This window comes from Pan paniscus, chromosome 13 (genome assembly GCF_029289425.2).
Source record: "Pan paniscus chromosome 13, NHGRI_mPanPan1-v2.0_pri, whole genome shotgun sequence".
NCBI classification, from domain to species: domain Eukaryota; kingdom Metazoa; phylum Chordata; class Mammalia; order Primates; family Hominidae; genus Pan; species Pan paniscus.
In genome coordinates, this window is record NC_073262.2 from 39,188,610 (window position 1) to 39,198,515 (window position 9,906).

Below are 9,906 nucleotides of genomic sequence, written 5' to 3' on the forward strand. Positions count from 1 at the left end.
GCCTCCAAATTGGTCTTCCTGCTAAGTCTATTCTTAACACAGCAACTTTCTCTAAAAAAAAAAAGATCACATCAACCCTCTGCTTAGATCACACAATGGCTCCCCATTTTCCTCAAAGTAAAAGCCAAAGTCCTTACAGGGCGCTTGAAGGCCCCATACATCAGGACTCCAACTACCTCTGTGACCTCATTCCTTTTTCCTTTCTTGCTATTCTTTTTCCTTCTATTCCTCAAATATGAAAGACACTTCAGCCATAAGGTCTTTGTACTAGTTGTTTCCTCTGCCTGGAATGTTCTTCCCCCAGATAACTACATGGTTAACTTTCAACTCCCTTAAAACTTTGCTGAAATATCAGCTCAATAAAGCTGATACTTAATCACCCACTTTAATATTACAACTCCCCTACTCACTCACTTAAAAATTACACTCTTGAGACATTCCCAAAGCTCCCTTATCTCCTGTTGTTTTTCTGTATTACTTATCACCTTCCAATATACTATGCATTTTTAATTATGTTTACTAGTATCTGTCTCCCCTAACTAGAATGAAGGTTCCATGAAGGCAAGGATTGGTTCCATTTTATTTACTGACAAGACTAAAATCTCTACAAAACATAGTAGGCACCCAATAAGTACTCTGTGGAATAGCTAAATGCCTAATATAGTAAGTATGATGGCATGCCTATAATAATTGACTCTAATGCTGTTTATTTGCATATATTTTGTGAGATGAGATTCAGGAATACCAGAAATAGGAGTTTGAGAAATTTGACCATGGAAAAGTAAACGGGGTCGGGCACGGTGGCTCACTTTGTGAGGCTTAGGCGGACGGATCACGAGGTCAAGAGATCTAGATCATCCCGGCCAACACGGTGAAACCCCGTCTCTACTAAAAATACAAAAATTAGCTGTGCGTGGTGACACACACCTGTAGTCCCAGCTACTCAGGAGGCTGAGGCAGGAGAATCGCTTGAACCAGGGAAGTGGAGGTTGTAGTGAGCCGAGATTGCACCACTGTACTCCAGCCTGGCGGCAGAGTGAGACTCCATCTCAAAAAAAAAAAAAAAAGAAAAAAAAAGTAAACGGGACTAGAATGCATCCACAGACCAAATGCTCCATTAAGAATGCTCCATTAGCAGACTCCTAGATGTTGAAGATGCAAAATAACGAGAAGTTACTATTTACAAGTGAGATCACTCTAAATGCATCTTCAGAAACCATCTGATGAGGAGAGATTAAGATTCCAAATAAATGACTCACCTACCAAAGAAAAATAAGTATATGAGAATATTCTTACTACGAACCCTTCTCAGAGAAGGCTGTGAAGAATGAGAAATCCTTTCCATTCATTCTTTTATATGTTCACTATTTTATTGCATTTATTTTGTTCTAGGCATTGAACTGTATACTAAATATAAACCAAATGAGACATTGTCTGCCTTCAACAGAGCTTAAAATCTAATGGTATACAAAATTTTTAAACAAATAGACACTATACATAATTACAGTAATAAATGCTACTAAAAAGAAATCTATGAGAGAAAATAACAAGAGAACTCTTTATAATGGTCAGAGAAGCCCTCTCTGAGGTGACAGTTAAGCTAAAATCTAAAGGATAAGAGAGCTCAGCCATGCCAACAGCCAGAAGAGTTCACCACACAGAAGGAATACGTGTGTAGGGAAAGGCCTATGTGATTTGGAATGTTGTGAACAATCCGGAGCTCAAGAAGAGACTGAAGAGTTAAGAGTCAAAGATGACTCTCATATTTATGGTTTATCCAACCAGATGAATGGTAGTGCCAATCAGATGCAGAACACTGGGAGAAACACAGGTTTAGGCAGCACTTACACGTTTAGGCTTGAGAATCCTGGGAGGATCTAAACAGTGATATCACGTAAGTAGCTGAAAGTATAAATCTTGCTTCTTGTGAGGCTGGTGCATCACTCCCTCACCTATACTGTACCATGTGATTAGGGTCCCAGATGTCTCAACCCTACTGGCAGTGTCTGTCCTAGACTCAGCCTAGTGGTGGCAGCAGCTGCTTGAACAGCAGTGGTGGAAAGCTGAATGGAATTACTCAATGCTTAATGACAACTTTCCTAATACTACTGAGTGGGATGACTGACTGCTAACTCTGGTATCTTTCTTTTCTTATTTTTAATCAAATTATCAACTATAAAGTTAGGTGGGCCTAAGATTTTAGGAGAAAACAGCATATCCTTTGTATCGGCAGTATCCTAAGCGAAGGCACTTAAAGAGAGCAACACGAACTCAGAAGCAAAGAGTTGCAGACCCTCATACAGCCAGTCTTTCCGATGTAAAAAAAATCTCAACTGCTCAAAACCTAAAGGCTTCTGTGGTCTACATTCACCAAAAAAGGCAGAAAATGGCGTCTATCATTAACAAAGTTTGGCCTACCTACCTAGCAACATTAGCCAGTGAACAGATACCTTTACTTCAGTCTCGTCAGATTATTCTACCTTCCCAAGTATTAAATGAATATCGTTTTGTTTCACTTACTTTACACAGCCACAATACTTTGAAAATCATATTAATTTGTTAGCTGAAGTAGTAGTAATCTCTCCAGTCTCCTAACATCAACTCTACAATATTCTTTAATTCATCCATGAAAATGTCACTAACTAAAGACCACTTGCCTAAAACGTTTCCCACTTGAACAGTTCTATGAACCAAAGTGTACTCTTGAGATCACTTCTTCCAGCTATAAAGACATCTTTCAAATTTTCCATTAAGTTGGTATATTATTACTGAGATCTTAGACCTAAGAAAATCACGAGTTCTGACTTCAGAGTTATGAAGAAAGCTCTAAGCAATCTGTAAGTGTTTTGGTTTCATGAGTCCAGTATCTACATATTCCTAGAGTGACACTAATCCTACTTAGTCTTGGGGATTAACTGGCTAAAGCTCTAAAAAAGCTAGCTGGATTTTGGAACAGGTCAAGGGACAGACAGAGACTCCTTTGTGAGATTGCTAACAGTCTTCCTGCAAACATTCAAGAGTCATTATATTCTAAATACATGTAATACATGCTCATCAGTAAAAACTTAATTGAAGAAAGTATATATATATATACACAAAGCCCCGAAAGGCAAGACCTATAACTTTATTTAACTATTCCAATAATTTGTACTAGAGTTTCCAAATATTAATATTTGTTAATAAAAATCTCTCGTTTCTTTTTTTAAATTAACTGATTTACCTCAAGAGTGCCTTCTAGGAATGTTTGGACATTTGTTCAAAAACATGACTACCATAATCCAAATTTCTGATTTCTATACCAATTTAAATCACCAATTTACAAATTGTTCAGTTTTTTCCTTAAGAAACAAAAAAGCCAGTTTTTTTGAAGCTACTAAAAAATTTGACTGTTAAGACATGTAAATCCTTTTTGTGACCCTAGTGCAAGTCACTTTATGACTGCTGACCTAAGTGCCTCATCTATAAAATGGGGATAATTAAACCTGTTCTATTTACTGCAAGGATCAACTGAGATATTAGGAGAAAAACAATTTAAAATGTCAAAAACCTACTAATGTACACAATAAGCATAGTGTCATTTACTTTTCCTTTCACTTTCAATCCATTTTTTTCCTTACGGGATTACAGAATTAATTTATGTAAAGTATAATATAACCCCCAGACAGCATCGCAGAATCTAAACTATTCAAGCTCTTCTAATAAACAGCATTGAGCTAAAAACTTAGCGTAACAAAACAATTATAAATTCCAAATTTAATGCTAAATGACATTCACATTTCAGTAATTCGTTCTTCACTGCAGTGCATATAAGTTATAGAGCTATTAAAAGACATGAGTTAATTATGAATAAACCGTTATTAAACACAAATAGTTGAAGAAATACACCTCAAATTAACAACAGCCACAAACATTGATTTGGTCCATGTAATGAGAATGAGCAGAACCGTAGAGGCAGGGAGTTCACTGTAAATCTACAAGATTTCAGTAATAAAACAAGAGAATATGGAGCAAAATAGCCTAGAGCAACATAGAATATATGAGTTAATAAACGTTCTCAAAGTCGTGTAGATTTTAGCCTAGGAAGACAACAAAGGGAAGAAACCAAGGACTGAACGTCTATTTTCTTTGAAACTAATCGATTTTTTTTTAAACTTACATTATTTCACACTAGATCCCCTACCAAGACTGCCATTAAGAAAAATTAAACCTCTATTCAGCTCAAAAGTTTACGTTTCAGGAACGTACTAACACCAGTAACCGTGAACATCAGGTGGTTTCTCTTTGTTGCTTATCGATGACACAGCTTTCTTCCCGACAGTCCACAACTAATTACAACCCAACTGCTTGCCTAATGGCCCGTTCCTATCTCCATCTAAACAGCAGTAACGAAACGGGCGTTCAAGCAGCACAAAGAGGGTCCTTGGTGACAGAGAGGGACGTCAGGGAGAGGGTCGCGGGGGTCTGGCTGCGCAGGGGAGAGGCTCGGGGCGACGAGCGGGGCTGGGCGGCTGGGGCCTGCTGGCCGCGTCCGTCGCCCCGAGCGGGGAGATTTCGGCGGGCCTCGGGGCGCTTTGGAGACCAGGGCCAGACTGTGCCTCCGGCCCGGCTGCCCGGAGACGCAGCGGTGGGGCCAGGCCCGCTGTATCTCAAACGAACCGGGGAGGCGCTGAACAGCCACGGGCCGGCAGCCCGGGCCTCGCAGACACTGAGGAAAGGCTGGGGGCGCCCGGGGCCTGAAGGAGCAGGGCGCTGAGGGTCTGCATGGCCCCTCTGGGGGATCTGGCGGCGGAGTCGCAGCCGTCCCTGGGGCGCGGGGTAGTAGTGGCAGTTGTGCGAGCCGACAGGAGCCCGCGTCTCGGGGAGGGCGGGCCGGCGGCTGAGGTATACAAGAGGATGAAGGTAGGCCGGAGGGGTGTCCCGGCCGCCTCTCGAACCCCTGCCTCCTTCACCTGCCACGAACACCACGAAGACCGCGCCGCTCCTTTTGGCCGTCGCGATGGCGGCCGGAATGGCGCCCTGGAACCACAGCATCGCTCCCTTCGGGCCCCGGCGCTCGCTCGGTGTGTAGTCTCCGCAGTCCCGAAGCCGGCTCCGCCCTCCGTCTTCGTCCGGCTCTGCGGCCCCCGCAACCTCGGCTGGTTCGGCCCCCACCTCCGGCTCCGCACAAGCGCGCACGCCCGTCAGCGGCACCCGGAGACGCGCGCTAGCGCGCGCGAGAACACCTCACGCCACAGTCGCAACCCGTCGCTGTCCGTGCCCCAGGACCTTCTCTCGTTGGCGAGTCGATGGTGCGTGCGCGCGCCCGCTAGGCCTCCGGTCGCGCAGTCCAGGAAGTGGAGGAAGGCGGTAAGAAGGATGACTAACCGCTAAGACACGTCGGCGGCGCCTGCAGTGAGGCATGATGGGAATTGTAGTCCTCTTAGGCTTGTTCGCCTCCATATTGTGGAGCATGTAACTGTGGGTTCTGAGGCACAGCTAAAGGGGGCAGTAGTGAGGGCCACTACACATTCTATAAAGGGGAGAGGGAGAAATAAGTGTCACTCCAACTGGCATATGCTATTCTCGGCCTCGTTGAGACTCTCAGTGTGGAGGAAATAGTCCTCGCATAGAACTAAATGGGCTTTGTAGGGATTAACTCCGAGGCTTTGATTTCTTCTGAACGTAGCCCAACCTTCCAGAAAAACAGGATAAAAACCGCAAGTCACCTTCTTTAATAACCTGTAGTCCATGTGCCTAAGCGGAGGAATTGGTAGAACGCAGGCCTTCAGCAATTTCCTAGACACTGGATAGAGATCATTTCAAAACTTCAAAACGCGTTAGGCTATTGCCACAGCTACTTTTTAAAGTAACACAAAGCAGAGAATAGATTATTTCTTTTCCAGCTACTTTCCATGGTAATACAAAAGAGACCAGATAGTGATTTATTTTCCAATTTTCTGGGAGAATGTCCTATAATCAAGATGTGGCGCTTTGTGATTGGCTGCCATTAAATGAAAACTGATCCATATTTAATACTTTCATGAAATCACATGGTCTGTAATAACTATTAGCTAAAGGCTTGCATGGTTTATTTAAAGTTGCATATACTATTATGTTAAATTCTACATCAATTAAATTTATCCTCCAGCAGTACATCTATCTGACAATCTTTGCAAGATAAAGGAAGTGATACATCTGAATATACCACCTTTCCTACAGATATTTTCCCTAAAAATAGCTAATTATTTGCACTCCGATTTTTGTACTTTTTTTCCCAATCAGGCCTCTCGTATATAGTGTTATAATAAACTGAGACATAATGCTGATTAGGGACAGTTGCTTCTATAGGACAACAATCCTATAGAAAAATTAGAATTGACCTTTAACACCAACTTTAATGGACTTCTGGAAATTTGATCAATCTAGAAATTATTCCAATAGAGCTATGTCTTTAATTATCTCTAATTTTAGAATTAAATAAGAATCCTTCATAGTTTTATATTCATTTGTCAAGTGTTTATCACTCATCTATTATGAGCTAGGCATTGTGCCTGGCACTGATAAGGAGGTGAGGCAGTCAGAAAAAGGCCCTGTCTTTGTGACTGTACAGTCTAGTCAGGAAGACAGACATTGAATAAGTAATTATGAGTGATGATAAATGTCACAGAAGGGTAATTCAGAGTGCTACAGAAGTGTATGAGGATGGGACCGAACATGGGCTAGTGGAGTCAGAAAGGGCCTTCATGAGGAAATGACGTGTCGGGGAACTCTAAGTAGGTGAAGGAGAAGGCTATTCCACATGAGGCTCTGAAGCAAGCAAACACAGTGCACTTGCAGAACTAAAAAATGCCCAGTGTGGCTATAACATAGAAAGAGGAGTGTGGTACAAGTAAGGCTGGAAAGCTAGGCAAGGATCAGGTGATACAGAGACTTGAAAATCATGTTAAAAATTTTAAGACATTTTTCTAAGGATTACAGGGAGCCATTGAAAAATTTTAAACAGAAGAGTTGGCCAGGCACAATGGCTCATGCCTGTAATCCCAGCACTTTGGGAGGCCGAGGCGGGCAGATCGTGAGGTCAGCAGTTCAAGACCAGCCTGACCAACGTGGTGAAACCCCATCTCTACTAAAAATACAAAAATTAGCTGAGCGTGGTTGCACATGCCTGTAATCCCAGCTACTCAGGAGGCTGAGGCAGGAGAATTGCTTGAACCTAGGAGGTGGAGGTTGTAGTGAGCCAAGATGGCACCATTGCCCACCAACCTGGGCGAAAGAGCAAGACTATATCTCAAAAAATAAATAAATAAACAAACAGATACATATAAGACTTCCATTTTTAAATTGTATGATAGCAATTGAATAGATTGGATTTGAAGTGGAATGGCTGAATGTGAATAGACCAGGTAAGAGGTACTTATTCATGTATTAACATAAGGGAGATAGTGAAGTGGATGCTTTTGATATTCTGGAGACAGACCCAATATATTTTGTTGATTACATGTGGAGGTTGAGGAAGAAGGACTCCAGAAGGGATTTTGTGGCCAGGTGTGGTAGCTCATGCCTGTAATCCAAGCACTTTGGGAGGCCAAGGCAGGAGGATCGCTTGAACCCAGGAGTTTGAGGCTGCAGTGAGCCATGACTGCACCGAGCCATGACTGCACCACTGCACTCCAGCTTGGGCGACAGAGAAAGACCCTGTCTCTAAAAAAAAAGAGAGAGAGAGAGATTTGGGGTATCTGCCTTGCAAAATCGTAAAGAAGATGGTACTGAGATAGGCAACACTGAAAGAAGTGAAGGATGGTGGGGAGGTTGTTCATGAAGGTGTGAGTTCAATATTAAACATGTGTTTGGAGTACTAGAGAGATATTCACATGCGGTGTTAAGTAGGCAGATAGCTATTAGTCTTGGAGCTCAGATAACAGTTCTTAACTAGAGATAGGAAAGTGAGATTTATCTACATACAGGGGATCAATGAGGCACTGGAAGATAACGATACCATCACTTAGGGAGATGGTGCAAAGTGAGGTGAGACACGAGCATGATTGAGGTCTTAGGGCCTCCAACGTTTATAGGGTTGTATTAAAAAGTATAAACCAGTAAAAGAGACTCAGCAGGAAAGGCAGAGTGTGGGGTGGTGGAAGAAAATGGGAGAGTGTGTGATATCAAAGAAGCCAAGGGTAGAGAGAATTTTAAGAAAGGAGAAGCAGTGGTGTGGAATGCTGCTGTTGGGTCAATTAAGATGAGAGACTAAAAAATGTCCGTTGTTTTTAGTAACACAGAGGTCATTTTAAGCTTAGCAAGAGCAATTCTCATGGTTCTTGTGTACAGAAGCCAGATGGCAAAAGGTTGAAAAGTAAGGGGAGGTAAAGAGTCAGTGAGTGTGAAGGTGAGAAGGAAGAAAGGAACATTAGCTGGACAGGAATTTGGATTTGAAAAGACAGCCTTTTTAAAGATGGGAGAGATTTGCATAAAATTAAATGCTAGTGGAAAGGAACTGGTCTTAGATTGAACAAATGGGAAAATGGAAGGCCCCTCTGGAGATGGGAGGGAAAATGGGGTATACAGCACATTCTGTTGATGGCCGATCCAGCAGTCATTCTTCTACCATGCCTTCTATTATTCCTTCCTGACAGAATTCACTTTCTACTGAGAAGCAAAACTGCTGGGTGCAGTAGCTCACTCCTGTAATCCCAGCACATTGGGAGACTGAGGCAGACAGATCACTTGAGGTCAGGAGTTCGAGACCAGCCTGACCAACATGGTGAAACCCCATCTCTACTAAAAATACAAAAATTAGCCAGCCATGGTGGCATGCACCTGTAATCCCAGCTACTTGGGAGGCTGAGGCATGAGAATCGCTTGAACCCGGGAGGCGGAGGTTGCAGTGAGCAGAGACTGCGTCACTGCACTCCAGCCTGGGCTACAGAGTGAGGCCCTGTCTCAAACAACAACAACAACAAAGCAACCCGCCAGATACTGGGCTTTTCAACCTCCCCTTGAAGCCAGTAAGACCTTGTAGGAAGGGTAGGGGGGTGGGAGGGGCTACTTCTAGGAAAAGCTTTCTTAATAAAAGACACATAGAAGAAAGCACAGATTGGGTGCAGTGGCTCATGCCTATAATCCCAACATGTTGGGAGGCTGAGATGAAAGGATTGCTTGAGGCCAAGAGTTCTAGACCAGCCTGGGCAACATAGTAAGAGTGCCTCTACAAAAAACAAAAAACAAAAACAAAAAGAAAAAAAGAAAAAATTAGCCGGGTGTGGTGGTGTGTGCCTGTAGTCCTCAGGAGGCTGAGGTGGAAGGATTGCTTGAGCCCAGGAGGTTGAAGTTGCAATGAGCCATGCTCACACCATGGCACTCCAGCCTGAGCGACAGAGTGAGACCCCGTCTCAAAGAAAAAGGAAAAAAAGAAGGCACAATCTTCCTTTGCTGGATGTGGTTATATGCAAATGATGCCAGGTACTGCTGCAGCCATCTTGTGGCCATGAGGAAAGACATTGCTTATGCTCTAAGAATGGCAGAGTGGAATCTAGAAAGCACTTGTGTCTATGATGACCTCACAGAGCTCCTGAACCAACCCTGGGACTACTCAGCCTCCATATGTCTTGTTTTGTGAGATAGTAACTGTCCTCACTAGTTAGGCTACTGGAAGTTGGATCTTGCTTCTTTTAATTACCACCATTCTAAACAATCTGGGGTGGGATCTAGAATACAGGCAGATAGAAGAGATACCCTTCCCATTTTAACAGACAGAGGAAAGAAAAAATAACTTATGTATTTTTGTTGTTGTTGTTGTTGTTTTGTTTTGTTTTGTATTTTTAGTAGAGACAGGGTCTCACCATGTTGCCCAGGCTGGTCTCAAACTCTTGAGCTCAAGCATTCCACCCACTTCAGCCTCCCAAAGTGCTGGGATTACTGGCGTGAGTC

At 43.0% G+C, this 9,906-nt stretch overlaps 1 protein-coding gene across 2 annotated transcripts in view; it reads right to left on the bottom strand.

Annotated features, from left to right (window-relative positions):
• Positions 1 to 9,333, bottom strand: part of UBXN4 (UBX domain protein 4) — a 47,486-nt gene extending 38,153 nt beyond the window's left edge. Inside the window, exons 1-2 of one of the 2 annotated variants that reach the window (XM_063595158.1) lie at positions 5,706 to 9,329; positions 4,950 to 5,509 (exon numbers count right to left, since the gene is read on the bottom strand). In XM_063595158.1, coding sequence (XP_063451228.1) covers positions 4,950 to 5,031 — 82 coding nt within the window. In that variant the 5' untranslated portion in view covers positions 5,032 to 5,509; positions 5,706 to 9,329. Of the gene's footprint in view, positions 1 to 4,949 lie in introns of both variants that reach the window. The other variant, XM_063595159.1, reaches the window with a different exon arrangement.
• Positions 9,334 to 9,906: the final 573 nt, after the last annotated feature.